The 24,375-nt window shown below is 40.7% G+C and overlaps 1 protein-coding gene and 1 long non-coding RNA gene across 4 annotated transcripts; one reads left to right on the top strand and one right to left on the bottom strand.

Annotated features, from left to right (window-relative positions):
• Window positions 1–430: 430 nt before the first annotated feature.
• Window positions 431–23,275, top strand: MMD (monocyte to macrophage differentiation associated). Of its 3 annotated transcripts, none has more exons than XM_064522680.1 (7): window positions 431–491; window positions 10,154–10,235; window positions 16,733–16,893; window positions 18,067–18,141; window positions 18,839–18,940; window positions 19,457–19,526; window positions 20,987–23,275. In XM_064522680.1, exons 2-7 carry the CDS (start codon window positions 10,158–10,160, stop codon window positions 21,185–21,187), a joined length of 687 nt encoding a protein of 228 aa, XP_064378750.1. In that variant the 5' UTR covers window positions 431–491; window positions 10,154–10,157; the 3' UTR covers window positions 21,188–23,275. The 3 variants fall into 3 exon arrangements, with proteins under 3 accessions (XP_064378750.1, XP_025954838.2, XP_064378751.1); XM_026099053.2 differs by lacking the exon at window positions 431–491 and adding an exon at window positions 4,322–4,605; XM_064522681.1 differs by lacking the exon at window positions 431–491 and adding an exon at window positions 4,899–4,952.
• Window positions 7,064–8,366, bottom strand: LOC135330262 (uncharacterized). Its single transcript, XR_010392160.1, has 3 exons — window positions 8,278–8,366; window positions 8,011–8,067; window positions 7,064–7,186 (listed from the first exon to the last, which is right to left on the bottom strand). It is a non-coding gene; the product is annotated as an uncharacterized LOC135330262 (long non-coding RNA).
• Window positions 23,276–24,375: the final 1,100 nt, after the last annotated feature.

Below are 24,375 nucleotides of genomic sequence, written 5' to 3'. Positions count from 1 at the left end.
ATTTTTGAAGGAAATGCTTTTCCGAGAATGCATTTTTACAGTGATCCATACACATACACCTATGGAGTGGTCACTCATTATAGCTTATTTCAGAATCCATTCTCTAAATCTAAGACAGGGAAAGAGCTTTATTTCTAGGGCTTCTACATCAAACCTCACTGAAATCCTCCTCCTCCTCCATTATTATGGGTATCCCCAAAACAAAAGGGCTGGATTCTCGTATTCTAATTATTATGAAGTGAAAACAAGGAGGCAGAAAGGTATTTCTTTTGTCTGCCCTTATTTAGCAGAAGCACTTGATATATCCTCCCAAGCAGACTGGGAGTGGAGAGGAGTTTCACCTGTCAGACTTGTTTCCCAGGTCTCATTAAGGGACCTGGGCTGCTCAGCTCACCTCTCCGTTGCTTTAAACGGGCTAAGAGCTCCCAGAGTTGTAGCATGATATCCTGCTGCCCCTGAAGTGAGCCTCTTACCACTGGCAACGCAGAAAAGTAAGTATACGGGAACATTAGTTAGCAATGTCATGTCACAGATACATCTGTTTTGGCAGCCATGGAGCTGCTTGTAAGTATTTGCTTCCCTGTTATCTGTTTAACAAATGAGGAGAACAGTTATTGTGCAGGCTTATAATAATAACTTGTCTGTGCCAAAGGGCTAGAAGAAACTCAGCTTTTGTGTGAGAAGTTTAGTTTTAATAGTATAACCTCCTGATAGAATTTCATTCACCGCTGATGTCTCATGTGGCACTTAACGTTTCATCTTGGCTGGGGAAAAGGAAGCTTTTGGCAAGTCCTGTTTGTTCATTCCACTGGTGTGTGCAACACCAGACAATCTTGCAGCATACGGAAAACTGCCATTACTGTAACTACAGAGCCCATTTTTGTGTCCCTCTTGATATAATCCCCAAAAAGCACTTGATGTCTGGATCAGAAATTATGTATGTCTGTGTGTGTCAGTTTAATGCTCATGAAAGTGCTGTATTAGGTGTGAGACAAATAATAAGGGCAAACCACACAGCTCTTGTAGTCATTGACTTTGCTGCTGAGACTGTCAAGAACTGCAATTAGTAGCAGATTTGCTATGCAAACACCTATTAGGAATCAGACTGGGGTTGCCTAGTTCATTTTGTACGATCCATCTCACAAATACTTCATACCACTGACCAGAACGATAGTCTCTTTGCCCAGTGAAAAAACAATAAGTTTAATTTTGTACTGACAAGCCCTCGGCTGTTCGTTTTCAACCCTTTGCGCCTTTCTCCAAACGCGCTACATGCTACTACCCCACAGCAGCAATGCAGTCAGTAAGGAAAGCTCTTCCACCGTCTCGTAACCCTGACTCATCTGTTAAAACACTGCTGCCTGAACCTGGTATGACATATGTCTAATGTTGAGAACATTTCTGAATCAAATGATCACTTGGTATATGAAGGTTTTCTTGTTTTTATACTTTGTGAATAAGAGTGATCAAACTAACAGGGTTTCGCTTCTTAAATTTTGAGCTTAATGCTATTTTTAGAATTTAAATTTAATAGTCACTTAGTCCATAATGCAGGGTTTCATTTATCCTGATATTTAGAAAAACAGATGCTCTGAGTCATTAGATCATAAAAAGCAATTACAGAGATGAGTTCAGCAAGAGTCACAGGTACTAAAAACATGGTATTGGTCAGGAGCACTTAAAAATTCGCCTGCTGAGTGATTTAGTGGTATTTTTAAGAGATAGAGACATTCAGTGCAATACAAGTATTGCCACAGTCTTCTGGTCTTATCACAGCTTTCATGATGCTTGGTGGTCTACTTAACCTGGTTCCACTTGGTCATGCTTTATGAATTGAATGCTTTTTTTATTTTTTAAAAAAGATTTAAATAGTGATTTAAACTCTATCTTAAACATGTGAATCTTTGATGCTCCAACAGTAGGAAGCTACACAAATTGTTGTTTTAAAGATCGCATGATTTGTGTGTGCTTGGAGCCGGGAATACTATATCTGCAAATTTCAAAGCCGAAAGGTGCCAAAAGCAGAGGCACAAATTTTGCAAACATACACTCTCTAATCTTAAATTGAGGATGCATATAAAGTAAGGCATACTAAAATAAGTGTATCTTAGTTATGTCCCTGGCACTTCAGTAAGCAATGAAGGACAGTGAGATCCTTAGCAGTTTAACTATTTTAAAACCATTATAAACAGATAAAATGCATCTACCTATAGCTCCTATTGCCCTAGCTGCCCCATAACCTAACTCCTTTAGATTCAAAGCTCCTCAGAGAAGGATCTGTATCTGACTCTGTTTGTCTAGACACCAGTACAACCGAACGCCGATCCTCCAGGTATTACCCTAAAAATAGAGTGCTAAGTGACCACAGAAAAAAGCTGAAAAACAGGCTTTGAAAACTTTGAGGGGAAAAAGTCTATGTACATGACACATTTGCGGGTAGAATCTAGATCAAATGTCAAAAGCAGCAGGGAAGGAAATGAAAATGAGAGTGGTTTGAGGGAGGCGAGAGACAGCCAAAGAGGAGCAGAGGGCGAGAGAAATGTAGGCAAAAGGCAATGACTCTGTGTACCTTCGAATGTCTCAGTACATTCATTTTACACGAGTCAGGCCCCTGCCTTTTACCAGAACCACAGAGAAGTCAGCCTTCCAGTCATGGTGTCTGCAACGTCTTATGTTCCTGAACATTTTTACAGCCTGAGAGAGCAAATTATCGGGCAGCAGCAGCAGAACGCAAGGCTGGGTGTGCGATGCTGGGGAGGAAGGTGGCTGTACTGCTACGCGGTCCACCTCAACACGAAGCCACCCTGCTGAGATACCACTGCAGCTTCGGAGGCTCAGACAGAGCCGGGCGTGCTCGGCTGGGCTCTTCAGCGGAGCCCTCAAATTTTGCTCCTTTTGGATTAGTACATAATGTAAGTAGGGCATGTGCTCATAATATGAAACCTTAATTAGCAATGACATTGTTAAATCAGGTGACAGGTTGTACCAGTTTAAGTAAACAGTGATACCTCACTGAAATTAATGGGAAGTATTTCAAGCTACCCTCAAACTTACAAAAAGTCCCCTGGAACTAGCTCAACTGTGCATTTCAGGAGCTCTCCTTTTTCAGCAGCAAATTCTACTTTCCTCTATAAATAAAGTGGAGCAAGTGTCTGTCTGCAGCGGTCTTTTGGCCCAGTCCCAGCTGCGATTGCAGCAAGCCGCTGTCGGAGACGGAAATCTGCAATGTAAACCTGAAAAGCTCATCCTGTCCTGCAACTAGGGAAACTGAGGAATAAGGAAGTCTTGCTGCGGCAATGTAGAAAGCTGTTACCACTGAATTGCTCACTTGCTCCCAGCACGGGGGGAGAGTTTAGTGAAGGGCAATGTGTGCCATGATTCAGCCTAACTTTTGTGTTTCCGTGGTTATCTGGCAAGGATGGGGTGTGCTCAGCCGGGGCAGGTAACTCAAACCGCTGCAGGGGGATGCGGCACATCCCATCTGCCTCTGTCATACTCTAAGATACACGGATACCAGATACTTTATTTGTCTGAACGGGTGGTTTGCTTTGGTGTACTGATACTCATCGCTTGCATTGAGGGCTGGAACTGTTCAAAATCCCATTTTAAGAAAGATCTCAGATTAAATGGCAGAAGCTGGGATAGGGCGTGATACTCTCCTAGTTTTGTGCCCTGAGTTGCTGTATATGGGGCAATACTGCACTCCTCGTCCAGCAGCGTTCCCAACGTGCTCGGTACCTTTTCTCCGCCAATGCAAAAGGACGTTTGCTCGCAAAAGCGTATGGCCGCGGTCCATGAGGACACCTGGGTGGCTCGTGGCCGGGGGAGCCCGGAGAGGCAGGTTAGCAGCAGCGGCTTAGCCGCTGCGACCGAGATTTAATGGCTATGCCGCGTGTTGGTGCTCCGGCAGCTCAGCCCGGCCGCGACCGGGGTGGAAGAGGCCGTTCTGCTCCCGGTCACCGTGTGCTCCTCGGCGCCGCAGGCCTCATGGCGGGAGGGCACGCGGCTGGGTATGGCCCCGCGACGCCGGCCTCGCTCCACACGGTTCCCCGCCTGGAAGCCTCCTCTCAGCTCACGCAGTCCCCTTCCGCCTGCTGCCGCTATTCTTGTTGTCACTTTCGCCGCCGCGAGCGAAGCCCCCCGGTAGCGGGGCGGCGTTGACGGCGTTTCCGTGAGCGGGGAAGGAAACCGAGGGGAGATGCGGCGCCCGGGCGCCGCGGCGCAACATGGCGGAGCCCCCTCCCGCCGCCGCCATGTCCCCGCCGCCATGCCGCCATGCCGCCGCCCCGGCCGCGGCGGGGGGCGGGCCGGGCCGCTGTGGGCGGGCCGGGGCGGGGGCAAGCGGCGGCCGGGCGGGCTGCGGGGAGCCCGAGCGGCGCGTTAAAGCGGCCCGTCCCCCGCCGGCGGCTCCCGCGCCTCTCTCGCACGGCCGGCGCCGGCCCTCGCTGCGCGCCGCGGCGGCCCTCACGCCAATGAGGGCCCGGACCCCGGCCCTCGCCGCCTCCGGAGCCGCCCGCAGCCTCCCGGCCCGACCCCCCGCCCGCCGCCGCCCGGCCGGCGCGGGCGGCCCGGACCCATGCGGCGGCTCCAGGAGCGCTTCAGGAGGTGAGGTCGCCCCGTCCGGGCCGCGGTACCGGAGACCCTCGGGGCTGCCCGCGTCGCGGCATCGGGCGGGCATCGCCGGCCGGGGCGGCTCCCCTCGGGGGACGGCGACCGCGGTGAGGGGCTGCGTCTCTCTCTCTTTCTCTCTCTTTTGTCTTTAAATGGGTGAAGGTTCGCGCATCCGGCGTGCTGTCACGGATCCGGCCGCCCTCGCCGCGCCCGCTGCCCGCGGGGGCTCGGCCGGGGGTGCCCGGCCCGGCCCGAGCCGAGGGGCCGCCCCCTCTCCCGGCTCCGCCGCGCGGGGATGGCGCTCGGGGAGGCTGGAGATGCTGCCGGCGCCTCGCTCCCTGGTGCGGATGGGTCAACGGCACGGCCTTGTTCTTACGTAAACATGCGTATAAATACACGTGTGTGTGTAGATACAAAAAAATTATATATAAATATAGATATAAGTGGGTTTTAGGTACTTAGGGTAACTTTTAGGTGACGCTCTGCCTCGCAGATGAGCCCACATTCCTCGCGGGGCATCTTCCCCCAGCAGGTCCTTGGCCGCGGCGCCGTGCGAGCCCTTTCCGCCGGCTCGCTCGAGAAACCGGAGCGCGACGACTAGGAGAGAAACGGGGCTGGAAGGAGACGTAAGGGGAGAAAACCACGGGTGTGCTGAGGCTGCCCTGGGTGCTGCGGCACCCCGCGCGGCTTCTCGCCCCGCTCTGCTGCCAAAAAGGCTGGGGAGCGTTTGGGGAGGTCGGCGAGATGCTTGGAAACTTTCTTCCTCTGACCTAATACATGATACCACCGTTGCGGGTGGCTTCTGAGGGTATCGTGGATTTTGCTTCATCTTCGGTGTCATGGGTGTGTGAACTTTTACGCGTCGTGTGACTTTACCGATATTTCCGAACAAGTGGTCTCCTCTGGTGCTGATTTGAATTTTTTTTTTTCCTGTGACTCACTTGTTCGGTGTTCATAACTGTTCACATTAACTTGACTAACCATGACTAGATATCTCCTAATCCACAAATGTGCCTGTACTTTGTGAATGGACCGATTTCATAAAGAGGAAATATCTGCCAATTTGGCCAAAGAAATTAAGCTTATTTGAAGCCTATTTATTTCTCTTCAAAATTTTACTTATGTGGTCATTGTGAAAATGCAATACTGTGGGGGTTTTTTTCTTTGACTTTTTCCCCCCCCCTCTCAAAAACAAAGAGTAGAGAACATAACTAATTGCTTTGCCATCTAATTGTGTAACCCCGTTTAGCATATGTTGCTGCTGTTTTTGTGGAGTTATCTCCACCTTCTTGTTTCTCATATGCTCTTATTTATGGCGTATGGGGTCTAAATGTCTTCTCCTGCTGCTGGGAAGCATAAGAAACAAATGGTACAAAAAGGAACAATGTGTTTTTTAAGCTGGTGAAAGGAAGTGTGAGGCCTTTTGAGCTGAATAAAGGAAATACACTTCCTGAAAAGACTCAGAAATCCAGATCTCTGAGACTCTTTTCAGTGTTTGCTGTTTTTACTGCAAAGAAGTTTTACTTCATGCTCCAAAGAATAATTTGTTCAGCAGATGGGAGTCAAGGATAAAGCAGGATTTAAAAGTTGTGTTCTTTTTCTGCACTTTTGGGTAGGAACTAGTGGTGTGATACCAGAGGATATATGCCATGCAAATGTGTGCATTAGATTTGGGGCTTTAATTACTTGTTTATTTTTCTAAATTAGGTTATGCATGCTAAGACAAAGCAGAATCAACTCTCAGACTGTCCTCCTCCTCCTTTCCCTCCCAAATACTGTGATCTCTTAATTCTGAAATCACCTTGAAACACACAGTCTCTGTCCCCTTGGAAATGAGCTGGAGCTTGAGGTTCTCGCACTAAAAATGCATTAGTCTGTGTCTTTAAATGCTTGAAGTATTTCAAGATTGAAGTTCAAACAGTGTAAAGGCAGGGGTGGTATGATTTTCTTCTTTTTTTTGTTTTAAATGAAGTCATAAGTCTTTCTCAGTATCCCTTTTCCACTTCTGTTGGGAATGTACCTGTCAAAGAAAGTTTTTTTTGGTGCTTTGAAGTTATAAAACTTGGTCCTTCTTGGGCTCAAGTAGATCCTGAGCTTTAAAAATGCGCTTAGATTGTGAGAACTAAGTCACAACTGCGTTAACGGTAGAAACATCCCAATCTCTTATCTAGCTGTAATTGCTGTTGCTCTGTTAACTTCATAAATCTCAAATTCTAGTGCAAAAAGCCAAAATATATCAAGCTTATGGAGTAGATCAAGAAACTTTGGAGCTCTCTGTAGTCTTTCATGACTCCCTGTGAGAAACTGGCAATAGCAAGTACCAGGAGCTGCTGATGGAGCATTGGGGTCAGCTGTGTCGAAGTCAGCAGTGTCTGGTCCGGGGTGCCGTGTTTGTGCGTGGCTGCTGAGCCTCCTGCGCTGAGTTATTGCAGGAGTTAATGTTTTAAGCTGAAGATGAGGCTCTTAAGTCTTCAGAATCGTAAATGGAGAAGTATCCGTGCTTTCTTGTGAGTTACAGCTGCACATCCCCGGATAAAGGACTCCAATTTCGCTAGGGCTGCTATTAATGAATGTGCTAGAGAAATTAAAGCATTTGGTTAAGGAGGTTTCCTGTAAATTGGAGCCTGGATCATTGGGATCTTCTCAGACTGTCTTGCATTTGGTAATATCCTGAATTGTTGTGTTACAGATAATCTTTATTTGGGATTAAACAGTATCTGAATACTGTATGTCAAGTCTTTGCTTTAAGGAAGGTAAGACTATGTTCCTCACAGTTACTTTTTCGTAAGGGGCAAACTTGCTCTGTAAGTAGGAGGGAAAACCTTGTCCCTGTGTTGCAGTATTCATGTTGCAGAAAACAGAAAGTATTGGGGAAGGGGGGGGGAGTGTCTTTGTTTTTATACCCTTTAGGTGAAGGAGGTGGATGAACTGTCCCTAATGGCCTTGTTCTGCTATAACTCTCTAGTGGAAGAAAAGCGAGTTTTAGCTGTTGTGGGAGGCTAGTAATGCTTTCCTTCCAATAACCGCGTTGCTAACCCTGTTTGTCTTAGTTTGTAAATAATCAGAATTGAAATTTTTTTTTAAAGGCGTTGGATGTGTTTCTGAAGCATGCATGGGTGAAGCTTTCTGAAATCATCTGCTTCTCTGTTTTGCCAGTGCAAAGTTGTCACACAGATGAATGAATGTTTGCATCATTCCTATGTCGGCGCAAACAAGCAAAGCGGGGGGGGAACAAAGACCGTTTGTGTAGATAACAGAAAAAGGATAGCTCTGTTAACATCTTTATATTCTGTTTTACTGCTAGTAACACTCTTTAAATTAGGGAGAATAACAGGTCTGAACAATAAATGGAGTTTTGTGAACTGTTTCTTCATACCTCAGTCTTAAAATCTTACTTACCCCAGGTCCTGTTGAGACTGCTCTGGAAAGATCCATTATCTTCTGTACTGAATAAATCTAAATGAAAAGGAAAAAAAATTCAAAAAGAAATCCTCTAATGGATAATAGCATGTCCCATTAGTGTACAGCCTTCAATTATTTTTAGCTTTTTTGGGATTTTTAGATGATGATAATACACAGAAATTTTGAATGACTGAAATTATAAAGCTAATACTGAAGATAAATTTATGTCTTTGGGTTTGGGGGGGATTAAGTTTTTTTCCTTACTTCTTGTAAGGCCTCCAAGGTACCACCACCATGGCCTTTGGAGAAACAGAGTGAAAATCCAGCTGTAATCCGTGGAAGGCTTCCTGTCGCTTCCACTCTATGGAGCTGAGCAAGTGCAGTTTAATCCTGGCTGCTCGACTGAGCCAACAGATGCTTTTATTTTTAACTGTTTTCCTAACTTGGAAACAGAACTGACTAAACTGAATGCTCCATCTTTGGACGTTTAGATGTTTCTCTCTGGTGAGAGCTGCTGAAGACTATAGGCGTTGGGCAGCAAAATCACTTCCAACTGTTCTGCAAGCCTGTGTGTGCGACTGCATTTTCGTTATCCTCTTGGAGATGAGGGCAACGTCTAAATCTGCTAAGCCCTGCACTGCTGTTTTTTAACAATATATTAACTCCCTTGGAATTATTCACTTGCTAACGGCCACTTATACTTGGCCTCTGTGAATAAAACTCACATTTTTGTTACCCTTTGCATCAGTAGTGGAGGAAATTGTTTCTTGAAATTGCCACATTTTGGAGATAGATCATGATACTGTGTTACTTTATCAAGGCTGTTTAGCAATCTTGATGGTTTTTCATGGATTGGTTTAGGAAAAAAACTAGCTTTTCTGACTGATTTGTAAACCAAGTATCTTGTATCTCAGAAACGGGGAAGTGTTTTTCAAGTTGTAAGACTCTGGTTGTTGTTTTTGCTCTGGTTTGAGGTTGGCTGATATTTTATGGGTGTCAAAAATAGGACTGGTTTTGATTTTAAAATGAAGTTTTTTTTTCTGACTATCTCTTCAGTTTTGAACATGCAAGTATATTCTGTATTTGTTGCGAAACTGAATTTGTTGTGTATTTGTTGGGTACCTGACTAATTGTCAGTGAATGGTTTCATCGTAGTGTGAAGTAACCTGGGATGCAGGAAAGGAGTTTCTTGATGGGAGAGAGTCGCTTTTGTATGACAGGAGGCTGTGCTGGGATAACGTAATTCTGTAGCTGGAGAAGTTCATAACTTTGATTTGACTGTGTAGTTTCATATAAACGTGTGCCATTTTAAAGAAGTTTTTATATGCAAAACTTAATCCTGCAGTTTCACAGAAACATCTCCAGTTTTTAGCTTTTTAGAAGAGTTAAATGTAGCTTTTGTATTGGCAAATTCTTCTGCAGCTTTCTCAAGTTTTCTCGTGTTTTTTGACTTGCATAGACTTCTTTGGGAGCGATTGCTTGTTTGTTAGGTAATGCTCACAGATTCCTAGAGAAAAGATGGAAATGCCTGTCGTAAGCCCTCTGAAGTTTTTCTTCTTTCAAATTAACTATTAGGGTCTCCTCTCCTCTCTGTATAGCTTTAGTCTTAGTGGCAGACAAAAGATAGCATTAGCCTCAAAGAAAAATCCCAGCCTTGTAGTACCCCAACTGCAAGTACTGCTTTTTATAGGTTTAGAAAAAACAATGTTCAAGCTGTTTCATGCCAAGTTGTTACAGAGCTCAAATACTGCTGGAGCTTCAAGACATTTCTTAAAATAAGAGCAACCCATGGTGGCTATGATAGTCTAATTCAAGAGTAATCTTGGTCTGTTTTGCATGATTTAAATAGGAAATACTTCATTCCTCATTTGACCAAGCTGTGGAAAAAGTCTGACGTTTGTATTCAATTTCTGTTAAGTGAGAAAAGCATTGCCTGAAAATGGCCATCTATTACACACAGTCTCAGAAATTTATTTAACATTTTTCTGTTAAGAGAGATTATCTGGAAAGGCTTACAGTTTAAGTAACAGTTACTTTAAATATTACTGTTTAACATTAGTAGGTTGGAGGTATTCCTTTATGACACTCCAAAAACATGGTTTATTAAGTTTCCTAAAAGTACTCCTTAATTATTTGACAGGTTCATGAACCACCCAGCTCCAGCAAACAGCCGCTACAAACCTACTTGCTATGAACATGCTGCTAACTGTTACACACATGCAGTAAGTATTTTTTCTTCCTTTTTTTTTTTTTTCCTTTTAACCAGATGTTTTGGCAAATTCTTGTGGTTTTGGATGACTAAATGCTTTCCTTTGCCCAAGCGTATTCATATTTACAACCTCTCTGGTTTTGTTATACAAGCTTTAGCTATTAAAAGTCCAGTAAATGTAACACTAATTAGATGGCTGGTGACTGCTAGTTCACGTTCTGAATCCCTAGAAGCTCCAGATGCTTCGTAAGGTTCCTCTTTACCAAAGTACATGTCTTTAACTAGATGGTTTTCCTTTGTCCCAGTCAAAGGAGGACTACAGTAAAATGAACATGGACCTTTAATAGTTAGTCTTGCAAGGAAGACTTTTGCAGTGTTGTGCTTGCATAGTATTATGGGCATTGTATAATGGAAGTATGAGAATTTTCTTTTCCATGTTAAAAGGGGAAGGTTATATGCAAGACTGGGTGTTAGCTAGAAGAGCTATAGTGGCTTAGTTCTCATGCTTAATAGTATATATGAATTGATTCTTTGAGAGAGCTGGTATTTGGAGAGGGACACTAACAGTGCTTATCCTAAATGCTAAATGGCCCTATTAAAAATCCTGGCCTGTCCTTCTTTCCATAACATAAGGACCCATACATTTGAACGTGTGATGTATACACCAAATAATGAAAGCAGGCCTGTGGGGCTTTTCTTCTAATTGGGAAGTTTAATTTGCTGTCTTGCACTTTGAGAAAGGACTCTTAAAACCAGCTTTTTAGACTGGCATTTGCCCTTGCATAAAGGCAGCTGGTGCTTCTCGTTGATCTGTTTAACTCCAAACATGTGAAGTATGTTTGACTCTGGCCTTGTCCTTTTATTTATCTCCAGTGTGTCTGTCGAGCAAGCTGCAAATATGAATTCTCAAGGTACTCTTTAGTTCTCGAAAGGGATCTACTCTAAAGGTCCTTCATGTGTATTTTATAAATAACCAATGTACAGCTCTGTGGTGCTGGCAAAACTGAATCACCTTGGTTTGCATATAAGAAAAGTAGCTGAGGTTTATGTGTATTTTTAAGCCAGGGGTCTCATGTACAGCATTATGTAAATATGTGCTTATTTGTCCAGAGAAGTGAAGCAACTTTCTGTTAGTTAGCACAAACACATAGTTTATCTCCTAATCCCTGTACAAATCCTGTTTACTCTGGCCAAAAATTCAAGATTTCAAAATGTCTGGCAGCAGTTTCTATACTCCTTAACTCTTCTAGCTTTCATCTAGTTGGAAAACAGGGCATATAATAGGCCTGCCTGTTAGCTGGGGGTTATAGCCAAGATGTCATATCATTATTTTGCGGCATGCTGCTGTTTATGGTGGTGTTGTCTATTTACTTCTGACCATTCAAGCTACATGCTGCAAATTACCATGAGCTGTTAACAGCTTGGGGATATGCAATGTTAAGATATCCTTTGGGGGAAAATGTAGTGTAGTATAATAAAGGGATCATTATTCCTTAAAAATAAAATCATATGCAATAAATAACTTAAAATGTGAAGCCTTGAAATAGGAATCTAATCTCAGAAAGCACAGTGGATTACATGGGAAAATATCATGGGGGGGCTTTTTTCTCCTTGTTACAGACTCTATTTTACTATATGTTAAAAGGTTGAGTGGATTGAGTCTTTGCTGCTAGATTACAGTATGAGTTTTCAATTAGACATTGATATAATTTCAACAAAACAGTGTTTAGCAATCTGCTCTACAGCTATTTTTAAAGCTTTATTCATAGCTCAAAAAGTAGTCAGCTTATATTGTATGAGCATGGCTCTACTTGGGTAGGTGTCTCTTCTGTTTTTTTTAATTAAAAATATGCAGCAGTCAGTTTAGGCAGCTACTTCAAAAATACTAGTTAAGAAACTGGGATACCGAATCTTATATATAGCTTTTTGTCACGTTACTTAAAAGCTAACTGCATGCAGCATACTAAGAACTTCAAATTTCTAACTAGAAAGGCTATTTCAAATGTCTTGATTTTTAGCTTTAAAAGAAGCACTGAATCGTCTTTAGACACTAGGAGACAGGAAGGGCAGCTAAGCAGATGAATGTAGAGACAGAAAGACTGCTCTGTGTTTAGAGGAACAGGAAGGAAACAGCGTGTGAGAAGCAGGAGTCATAACCATTTGAGTTGTAAGGTAAGCTAACTCGAAGTGGGGGGTTGGCCGCTTCATCTGAAGCTTCCTGATATGTGTAGGGCTTATCAGACGAAAGATATGCTCTGTTGTGTTAAATTAAAACTCACAATTTGCTTTATAACGCTTTAGATGTTTCTTCCTACTGCCTTAAAAGGAGGAGGTATTCTTAAAATAGTCCATTAGTTATGGTCTGTGTTTTCCAGTGTTGATTCGTCTAGTGCATGGAGAAAAGAGGAAAAAATGTAAATGTTGCCAGAGTGAGACTTGGACGCTTACCAGGAGGTCCTTCCCATTGGAGGATGGAAGGAAGGATCCTCAAAATTTCAGAAGTACTCTTACGGTCTTCATTTTACCTGACCGATATTAGCAGCTTCTCCATTCTTCCGTGCAGTGCACAGCTTAAGTTGCTAATAGACTTCCCACTCTGATGCTTGTCTCCATACCTGAGAGGAGAAAATTCATGAGTAGGGAGACACCGAGCTCTGCTTCAGGGCTGCGTTTCTAGAGCTGGCAACCCGAGATGGACGCTCCTTCATCTTTCCCTCTAAATATCACGTGTGATTCTGGCTGCTTTGTTGATCTTTCCATTGTCTTCCTGCTCCAAAGAGGAAGTGAAGGGGTTATCTTTATGCTGTTAGTATTTTCCCCTCAATGAATGGCACATGAAAGGGAAGGGCAATACCGTGTTTTGCTACAGTGGCTTGCACATCAAAGGTCAGGTTGCTGACTAAATTTCCTGCATAACCTTGTGTGCAAACAAAATAACTTAATTTGGCCTGATTGTTATATACAAAAGCAAAATATTTAATATATATATATTTTTAAGCCTGTATGTGAGAGCTTGTCTAGAGAAATCCAGAAAGAATATAAATAGAATATCTACTAAAGTACCATTATACTCAGCAACCCCAAATAATTAGGATGGAGATGTCAGAAAGCTAATCCTACATTGCTTTAAGCTAGTAACCAGAGAGTGCAGTTTCACTGAATTACATCTGATCAGGTTTAGGGCTTACTGTTTCAGCATCTTGCTTTGTGCCTTAGGGCTATTTTACAACAGCAGCATCTGTAATGGTGGTGGTTGTGGTGGTAGGTTTCCTGAAATACATCACATGGAGGTTGTGCCTAAAGTGCCTCTTAAAAATACCAGCATGTAGCCATAAAAATATATATACTTTAATCCTTTGTCTCCCTTTTTATTGCAAAGGGATGTTGTAACTTAAGGCTCTCATTTTGTTCTGGCATCTCTCCAGAAATATTAGTGAAATTGTTGCCTTATTCTCATGTTCTGTAAATCTCAGTGCCAACTCCATTTCTTAATTAGCAAGTATTAATGAAGGTGCTAAAATTGGTAAATGGGTGCATCATAGTTCTGGTTTTGCTCAGAGCATATTAATATTGACAATGTTCGTTTGGAACTGTTGCACTTCATGATGAAACAAAATTAGCTAAAAGTCACAAAAAGCTTTGCTTATTGCCAGGAATGTTGGCAACTTAGAATTGCTCTGTCATGCCTATAAAATGACACAGTGCTATCACACACATTCTCGTAGTTCTAATTCTTTAACTACTTTATTGGTAAATACCTTTTCTTTTAAAGGACCCATTGATTGCTTCTCCATTCTGAAGATTAAAATTCTGTTCTTGCAGTCAAGATTTTTTTCAAATGAATATGGGAAATCTGCCTTGTTGACTAAAGCGTTGTCTTTCCTTCAGAAGATGGATAGTAGATATAATAGAGTATGCAGTGTATCGTATGTTATCTGGTATGGCATTAATATCTGAAGAACATTTATCTAGTTGGCTGGAACAGACTATTTTTCTGGATTTTTGTTTTTAATCCAGCTATTTTGGTCAGAAGAGGAGTAATAAAACATCTCTTGTTTAGTCTAACTGCTCCCATGATGCATATGAGGGCATGGAGGCAAAGTGTGCTTGTTTCCAAATAGAATACTTAGAAAAAACAATAGATCCTTCTCACATTAGTATGGTGCTGTCCTTTAAGAGAAGTAGAATTTTTCTTTAGAGTCAGGACAAGGCAGAAAAGAGATGAATTCAGCTTTTCTCTCTGAAGGTGCGAAGAAAGAGGTGAGAAGACAATCATTCATTTTAACCCTTAACTTTATGTACAATAATTGCTGGAAAAAGTGATTGTCTGCAAGCTACGTGCTGGCCAATTTTAATGTGACACATCATAGCTTAACCTGTGAAACAATTACTTTTAATAGACTAGTAAAACTGAGATGTTTGTATAATAATGCAGGTTGTTCCGTATAATATCTGACTTTACTTTCTAAAGAAGTCTTCTTTCCTCTAAAATGGTCTCAGTCAGAGCTCTAGGTGGGGTCTTGTAGCTTCTGCTAAGAGAAGCTTGTGCCCAGGCTGTTAGTAGGGAATTAATAGGGGTTTGCTATTTTACTTAGTTGCTTGTGTCCATGACACTCGTGAATACCAAATCTCCCTGAAACTTCTAGTTCTCTGTCAAATTTAGTCACAACCTGAAATTTGCACCAAAAATTGTGAAGGAAACTGACAAATGTGAATTCAGCATGATGCACAGCTTAAAGAAATCGGGCTAAAAATATTTCTGGAGTTTAGTATCTTCCTGTCTCCTGCAAAAACTAAATGAAGCAGCTGCCACATCTACTTGGTTCCCTGCTGTCTCAAGGGCTTCAGGCACGCTTTAGACTGTATGCTGTAAGTGGAAAAGAGGAGCGACTAACCTCCTGAAGAGTGAAATGCTTTAACCTTTCTGGGATGTGGGGGCTGTGCAGGAAATGTATATGAAAATTTATGATTTGTGATAAATGAGAGGCAAGACTGGAAGGCTATTTCTGGCCTTAAAATGCATGAGTTCAACTTTCATAGTCTAGTTAAAAAGCTCAAAGTTTTCTGCTCTGGTCCAGATGCTGCAGCTTTAGGGATGCCATGCTTCTCATCTGTATCGTTCTGTAACTTCTGTGTTAATTGTACTCAGCTTTGCAAAAAAGAAGATGCAATAGCAGTGAAGCTGCAGTTGATGTACTTAAATCCTGAAGAGAAGGCAGTGATTTATTTTTTTTAACTGTTTCTTTGGATTAACAAGCTGCTTTTCAGACTCATTCAGCATAGTCTGCATCTTTTGAGCTGTAACTGAGCAGAACCTCAGTTTGTTCTGGTCTCCAGGTAGATGAAGGACAAAGATAGTGCAGCCTAGGCTAGAGCTTTGCGCTCTCAGCTAGCAAACCTGGAATGCAAAGCAGAATTGCCGGACTTGCTTAAACATTGCTGGTTCCTAGCTTTAGTGTTAATAAACATGCGAGACTTAGTTTGTTCGTAGTTTAAACTATGAAGTTTATTTACAATTCAAGTGAACTAATGAACATCTTAAAACATATAGGAGGGCCTGGAAGGAAACTTGTATTACAGAGTTTTATAACCTAGAAGTCTGACAGAGGTATCCATGTTTTCATAGTGAAAGGAAACAGATAGAAATGTCTGAGACAGCAGTTTCTTTTCTGTAAATACTTGTTGGATGTGGGATGTGGGTGTGTGTGTTTGGGGTTTTTTCCTAGTTTGTGTTTCTGAAGAGACAAAGGTAGATGATGTAATTTATCCTGGAAAGGAGTAGTGTTTTAAATGCATTTCTGAGTAATTATGCGAAGCCTGCAGCCCACTTGGACACTTCACCTGAGCATGCTAAGGAAGGTGTGAACAAAAGCTGCTTGGAGAAGCAGGTGGTGAGGAAAACAGACTGGGATACATTACCTTAAAAGAACATAATCTTTATGTATTAAGAATCTGTTCAAACTAGAAGTTTGCAGCTAATTTATGATATGTAAAACCACGTTCTGCAAAGCCTTTGCCAAATTATTTTATCTTCTCCTTACCTGCATGCTTCTAAGTGCTTTATTTTTTTTCATTGGGGTTTTAAATTTCTTATGTTGTGTTCCTTGCTCAGCCTTTGTGCAAAAGAGATGGTTTAGATACAAGCCTGGAGTAAGATCAAAACCTTTTAAAAATGTGAAGCAGAATGTGAAAATAAATAAATTAGTAAGACTTAGCAAATCCTTTTGTTTGTGTGATGTGTTATGGCTAGGGAAGCTAGTGACTTATCCTAAACCCCATGGGGGGAGAAACTTATCACAAATGGGTATAATCTAGATGTCTAAGATACTGGCAAAGTCTCGACACTTGTATATCAACACACAGCTACACAAAAACTTTGCTCCAGTTAGGAGTGTGCTATTGGATGTCATATATGGTTTTAATGGCATACTGCCCTGCTGTTGCTATACTGTGGTTGGTAGCTATGTTGGCTGGGAGTGAAAACTTAACAGTGGCCTTTTGTTTTCTTAGTTCCTCATTGTTCCTGCCATTGTGGGCAGTGCCCTTCTCCACCGGCTTTCTGACGATCGATGGGAAAAGATAACAGCATGGATGTACGGCATGGGACTCTGCGCGCTCTTCATCGTTTCCACAGTATTTCATATAGTCTCTTGGAAAAAGAGTCACTTAAGGTATCACAATAGCTCTTGCTTATGATGTTTTATTTTTATGTTCTGTGATGTTTTTCCATTACGTTTCTCAAGCTGCCAAAAACTAATGATTTTAAAGAAGGTTGGAGTGGTAGTTTGTACTGAATTATTGAGAAAATCTTGATTCTATTAGAAGAAATAGTGAGCCAAGCTGGAATACAAAGTTAGTGTCTGCTGTCTTCTGGGAAGAAAAAGCTTTTTCATAGGTCCTAGTGGCTCTTAAACAGAGTCTCTACTTCTCATGCATATTCATGAGAGGTGTTTCAAACAGCTTTTTGTTGGGCAGGAGGCTGTGGCAGTGATTGTTTAGGTGCACTAAAAAACAAACAAAAGAATTGCTAAGGGATGGAAAGTGAAGGTAGTGTTGCACACATTTGACTACCTCTTTAGTAAGAGGAGCATCTAATGCCATCCGTTGTAGGATCATGCATCACTCCAAGTAGACGTGTACCAAAACCTTTGTCACAGCCTGAAACGCTTGCTTAACAGAGCAGAGTAATGCAACAAAACCACACAGTTAATCCTGGCACTAACTGTAGCTATTGACATATGTTGCAAGCCAATACAACTTCCATCTGTGTAAGAACTTCTGGATTAAGTTCACGGTGGATGTAATACCACTGTAGAAATGAGGACACTTGTCTGAGACTGTGGCATGCTGAAATACTTTGAGGAACACACAGAATTTGCCAAGATGCTTAGTCTAATAAACAGCTAGCAGCAGAAAGCCTCCTTGGGAGCTGGTCAGTAACAAAACTAAGGGGGTGTGTGTGTGTGTACATATATATATATATAATTCTTTTTGGCCCTGTTATGGCCCTTAATTACAGGGGAATCATAAACTGGATTTAACCAGTAGTCGCTGAATGGTGACAGTTTCTGGATTAAGCAGAGTTGTGACAGCTTTCTGCCTCCTTGCTAGACAGCAGGATGTATGATGGAGTGGAGAAGGGGAGAGGAATGGAAGAGTGCTCATCTCCTACATCTCTTGATTATGACCCTGTGAAGTTGAAGTCAGCTGGACATTTTCCAAGTGGCTTTGAGGGGTTGTGGAAATAATATTTTCCCTAAAATAATTCCAGAGTGTGTCAGGAAACAGATGATGTTAAGATCTTTCCAAACTCAGTCTTGGTGACTTGTTCTCTCTCTTTCTAGGACCATGGAGCATTGTTTTCATATGTGTGACAGAATGATGATCTATGTCTTTATTGCTGCATCATATGCACCATGGTAAGAAATCTGTCTACCTATAGAAAGAAAGAAAATTGATCAGTTTAGATTAGAAGACTAACCAATACAGTAGGATTCACTTCATTTGCTGATAACAACTAGGAAGAATTCCTTGTATATAGTTTCTCATAAAATCTTTGTGATGCTTCCAAACTTGAGCTTATAAGTCATTTGTCATGGTCTTCCAGAAGTAAAGCTGAAAGTTAATACTTAGGTTATAGCAGTAATGTTAGGTTATAGCAGTAATGTTTTTCTCAAAGCAGTCAGTGCTTTTCAGTCTGAAATATTTGATGTAGTAAGCCATATCTGTTTCCTGTCTGTATTAACTATATCAGTTAACAAATAAGCCTGAATTGTTGTGTTTTGAGTCTTGTTCCCCTTCTTTCTTCTATTCTTGCTGTGAATTATGGAGATCACCCTTTAAGATACTGGTTTGTCATGCAGCTGTTAAGATGACATCCACACAGTTTTCGTACTTATATCTGACACTATCAAATAGGAAAATACCATTTTTGTTAATGCCTTGCATGTAAATGTTACAAAACTTGAATTTCAGATGTCTGCTAATGCAGGTCTGCTCATGCCTAAGTTACAGCTTTCAGTATTTATTATTTTTTATCAACAAGCCCCACTACTGCTGTGTCAGTATGTTCCATTCATTCATCACTTCTGTCTATTGAAATCTCTGTACTTCCAGGTTAAATCTACGTGAGCTTGGACCTCTGGCATCTCATATGCGTTGGTTTATCTGGCTAATGGCTGCTGGAGGAACCATTTATGTATTTCTCTACCATGAAAAGTAAGAACTGTTGTTTGCAGTTAACTTTAAACTGAAATGGAAAGTTTGGGAGCTCTCTTGGTTTTTGAATACCAGTTCACCAAAGAATCTGGCCATTCATGCCATTTGAGAGCGGATCTAAATTACTGAGCATATTTCCATTACTTATTTTCAGTGGGCAAGACCAACTGTTCTTTGTTTTGGAAATGAGCTACTGAGCTTCATGTTGAATAAGAAAATACAAGTTGTCTTGATTGTTTTAGTCTCACTACCACTCACTGACTAGATGCATTGATTTTTTTCATTATTTAGAGAAAAAGATATTGTCTGCAACTGTAGTGTGTAGTGTGCTGAGATAAATACTAGCTCTACTTTGGTAATAAAACACTGGTTATCTGTCTATGTAGAAAGCTTTTTGGATAGTTTTAATGGACACATACTGACATAAAATGTAAAAATGCTTCCTTTACTGTTGAAGGAAATGTCCATTCTCTTGTACATACGCGTCCTTAAATGATTCAATTTGTTCCTTTTTAGGTATAAGATTGTTGAACTCTTTTTCTATCTAGCAATGGGATTTTCTCCTGCTCTGGTAGTGACATCCATGGTAAGGAATGCAACTAACATTATAAATATACAAGCTTTCCTTTTATGACTGGTTTTAAGTTCCAGTGCAGCTGTAGTTCTTCTGAACAGATCTTAATTTCAGTCCAACATAATTATAAATGCTCTCTGCAGAAGAACCAAATATTCAGTTATATTTTAAGTTTGTAGTTTAAATTCAATGAAATTCTACCTTTTCTGTTGAAACTGGGCCACAGAGTCTCAAGAAAAGAACTTAGTTCCAGACTTGACGAATACCCCCATGTCTGAAAGAATGTTGGACAGAACAATTTGTTTACTTCCGTTTTCTTAAAAATGAGAAAGATGTGAAGTACCTTAATCTATCAAAGCAGTGTTTTTTAGGTTTACTATTTATGAACTTATTTAATGCCTGCTTACTACTTTCAAGTTATGAAAGAAGAGTTTTATTTTGGAAAGTAAAATGGACATCTGTCAAAATATGTTGTCCTTCCTTCTTGGTATACTTAAGAGCCTGAAAATCTAATCAGTTTATTCTGTCTTCTGGTCTAAGAACAGAAAGTAAATTAACTCTTTCACCTTTCAAAATGACTTATGTGGAACAAGCCTAGGAGATTTTTTTCATGTCTTACTACAGGCATTTTTTTTCCTTTAAAATCAGTGAAGCAGGGCAGAATTGAACTGTTGAGTAGTTGAACTGTATCAAACTTATGTAGCTGATGAATTGAATCTGAGGTATTTCATTTCTCAGCAAATTGAGATAGATATATCTAGATATATACATACATATCTATATATACATATAAAAAAAATTCCTTGGTGCATCTGAAGACAAGTAAAAATCTTCTCCCTGTCTTGTGCACCTCAACTTTGACTATTGTTTACTAAAAGTTACATGTTTTAAATAACTTTGAATAACTCTCTCTGCTGCAAATGTAAATCTGAATTGTAAGGCATAATTTTACAAATCTGTCCTCTACAAAGGCTAAGATTTCCTTGAGTCTGCAATCTGTTCAGAGAGCTGTGAACCTGGGGTATATTGATAATGCCAGTTACAGTATTTCAGTCATTTTCCACATGAATTCAGTGCTATACCAAAATGTTGCTTGATAATTCATTCAACTAGTAGTTAGTCACGTTCAGCTCATGCTTGTATGCAATAATGTGGTTTTCTTTTTCTCTGTATTTGCCTGCTCCACTAACAAGCAAGAAGCAAAATGTCAAGCTTACCTTAACTTGAGTTATCCTACTGTTCCTTCTATAGTGCTAACAACTGAAACAAATATATTTAGGTTACACTTTGGAATATATACTAAGTATACCGTTTTTGTCACTCGTCCATTTGAGTGGGTAAAACATACTATACTGTCTAAGATGTTCTGAACTATGTCATCCAGCTCTTCTGGAAGAAAAATGCACTTTGTACAGAAAATACTCTTTCCCTCCCTTACACCCCACCCCTAATTTCTCCTTATTAATTGACAGAGTAACACCGATGGACTTCAGGAGGTCGCCTGGGGAGGCTTGATATACTGTCTGGGTGTGGTGTTCTTCAAGAGTGATGGAATCATTCCCTTTGCCCATGCCATCTGGCACATATTTGTGGCCACAGCAGCTGCAGTTCATTACTATGCCATTTGGAAGTACCTTTACAGAAGTCCTGCAGACATTATTCGCCACTTATGAAATTTGGGGAAGAAAAAAAAATCTGCACTTGGCCTCTGTAGCAGTATTATTTGACTTAAGGAATTTGGGGAAATTGGAAAGTTGCACAGGAAAAAATGCACTGACTTTGATAGTTCTCTGAACATAATTACTGTGAACCGATGTTGTGTGTGTCCTGGAATTGCCCTTCATATGGCAAGTGCTGTAAATAACCAAGATACTGTACTGCAGTACTAAGAGTCCATTCCATGTTAGTTGAACTGGCTACCTGATGTTTACAAATAAATTTTGTATTCTAGTTTAATTTTACAATTTTTAACTACATGAATTTTTTCTAAATTAGTGATTCAAATGGTGAAGTCAGTGCAATAACAAAAATGTAATTCTGTTGATCTGAAATTGGTTTCTATCGCCTTTCCACTAGTCATTCACTAAACATGAATCACAGATGGATAATCTACTTTCACCACCCATTATCTTGGTATAATGCGACTTTTATAGAAACTTGTTGTGTTTTTTGTAAACTTTAAAAATACATTTATTGAACTGAAAACACACAACTGTCATCTATGCAGTTACTCATATTGCAGAATCTTGCAAGAAATGGTTACATTCCACATGCTGTGCTGACAAGCAAACATTGTACCTCTCCAAAGGTTGTACTACAGGTATAGTTGTAATAACCACTTTTACAAACTAAAACCTAAATGTGATTCTGCCAGGTTTTAACATGAAAACATCTGTAATATTATTGCTCATCTATGGTACCACTTACACGGCACCTTAATTTGGCTATATCGATGATGGAAAGAAGTGCTTTCAAGAAATAGGTAATGCTAGTTTATCTTTTCAAGATCCCCAATTCTACTCTGTGCTGCCCAGTCGGGTGGCAGTTTGGATGAGAGCACGCTCATCGAGGCTTGGCAGTATTAATGAAGGTGGCCAGCTCATAGCCCACTCTCCAAATTAGAGAGTCGTTAATTTGCCGAAAATGTATATACACATACTGGTGCTGTAATACTAAGGCTTGGATTTTCAAAGGGATTTAAACGGGCTGACAGAACCAATTTCCACCAACTTTCATTGGGGTCATTTGATGGATGTTTGGTTCAGAAAGCAGGTGGAGAGCAATCACTGACCACTTAAAATTTGTGGTTATTGGGTCTTTGCAAGCATGGCCTTCTAGGGAGGAAGGCGTGGAGATCTTGACACAGTGTCACTTGTCATTCTGGGACTTCCCACAGAGTAAAACTGGTCTTTAATTGTATTGCTGTCTTTCTGTACAGGAAAATAAAATGTGGTAGCAAGTTATGACTGTAGAACATGTGCATTAAATGACCAGATGTGGAAGCCTCATTGTAATACTGTTTGTCCAATAATTGTATCCTGTCCCACTATATTATGAATGTCTTATATTAAGATTGACTTTATCCTTTTTCTAATTTACTCACTTTTTCATGTCAGTGTTTAAAAACAAAACGTGTTGCCTTTTTCAGATTTTGTTCTGGATATTGCCTGTCTTCAGACAATAGGTAGTAAGATAGGGATGTTTTTCAAGGTACTGTTTAATACTTCACCTAGATTTGCCAGCAGGTTGCATATTTTAGAATATATACATTTGTATATGAAATTTGCAAGAGGGACAAACTTTCAAATCAAGGCATTGAAAAAGAATTGCTGTACGGGTGATTGGAAAAACAGCACCGCTGCAGCAGACTAGTTAACTGCCCCGAAAGAGTACAAATGAAACAGCTGGGCAGGTAATTCCTAGTACAACAGTCTCGAACATCTGGATGCCTCAGTTTTTTAACATTGTGTCTATTTTAATATTTTCACTTTTTGTGAGTTCATATACCTTGTTTAAACGCAGTACTGTTAAAAACCACTAAAATACACGTAAAAGTTTTCTCTAGTCAAAAGTAGAACTATTGCTTGAATATGTTTGTTTTAATTTTAAGTTAATTTTTCATGGCATTGCTTTTTGGAGTGTTTGAAATGGGTTTTTAAAAATATTTGAATTCGCCAAAAATATTTTGAATTACTGTATTCTAGTCAATATGATATTGAATGTACTAGACTAAACAATAAACATTTTGTGCAATTTGGAAACTTGTGTGTTCTTGTAATTTTTCCCCACTGCTTAGTATTAAGTGTTTCAAATTTACTGCAACTATGCAGGAATAGAAGGGCCCAGCAATGTTGCTGCTCCTAATCATGCTTATGCTTGCTCAAGCAACTCTTTAAACTAAAAATATTAGGAAAGTATTATGATCCAGAATGGTATCATTTGTGGCGAGAGGTTCATCTATATGGAAATTTTGGGCAATATAGAGACCTTACTTCTTGCCCATTTGTTGTTCTAGATCACATAAGTTTGGTAACTTCTTTGCTCCTTGGATTTACACAGTAATAAATAATCTGGCTTCAGAATGATTCAGCGCCTGGTGAAGGTACGGTGGAGAGAGGGAGGAAGACGAAGAATCCAAAGATCCCTGCGCTTGTGAAACTGCGGAGAAGAATCGATATCAAAAGCTCCTGTGATGAGTTTTATGTTAGGGTGTTAATGCAGGTGTGTTGACTTTAAAAACCAAGCTGACATGTTGCTTGTTTAAGACACTTCATGATCTTACAAAATAGTGATGTTAAAGCATTTCTGAAGTCTTTTTGGTTTTGGTTTGGTTTTTTTTGTTTGTGAAGCTGGCATTGCTTTAATTCCATGTGTACTTGGGATTTTTATTTCCCCTCCCTCCCCACCCCATAAAACACTAGAATACCTAGTCTTGCCGACTGTACTTTATAGGACTATATACATGCTTTTTGTAGGAGTGGATATGGGAGTATATTTTTAGCTGAACTAAAAATGCCTTTCTCTCTGGAAACTTGTTTTTAGTGTAGAGACAACTGCCGTATCAGTTAGCCTCCCCCCCAGCTAATTGCAGCTCTCTCGGCTGATTCTTGCTGAGAGTAACAGTGCTTTCTGCAGCAACAGAAATGAGGTTTCTCTGTTGCCCTAAAGCAAATGTTTTTCAAAAGTACTTGCTTCTCTATATTCTATGCTTCTAGGTTTTAAAAGGGCAACAAGTACACTGATTCGAGATGAAGCAGCAAAACATGCGTCTCTGGCTTGGCAGACGGGCCCTTCCAGGACAGCCGTAGGATGCAACAGGTACTTTGGATGCTGAATACTTCCAAACTTATCGCTGTTAGGA

This window comes from Dromaius novaehollandiae, chromosome 18 (genome assembly GCF_036370855.1).
Source record: "Dromaius novaehollandiae isolate bDroNov1 chromosome 18, bDroNov1.hap1, whole genome shotgun sequence".
Taxonomy (NCBI): Eukaryota; Metazoa; Chordata; class Aves; order Casuariiformes; family Dromaiidae; genus Dromaius; species Dromaius novaehollandiae.
The sequence above is the reverse complement of the archived record's forward strand: the minus strand, read 5'-3'. Positions and strand labels throughout refer to the sequence as shown.

Excerpts from the sequence above, each read along its gene's own strand:
- MMD (XM_026099053.2), top strand. The coding sequence starts at position 4,577 with ATGCGGCGGCTCCAGGAGCGCTTCAGGAG. Across the intron at positions 4,606-10,153 it reads CTCCAGGAGCGCTTCAGGAG|GTTCATGAACCACCCAGCTC; the intron begins GTGAGGTCGCCC and ends ATTATTTGACAG. Across the intron at positions 18,142-18,838 it reads GCTGCATCATATGCACCATG|GTTAAATCTACGTGAGCTTG; the intron begins GTAAGAAATCTG and ends CTGTACTTCCAG.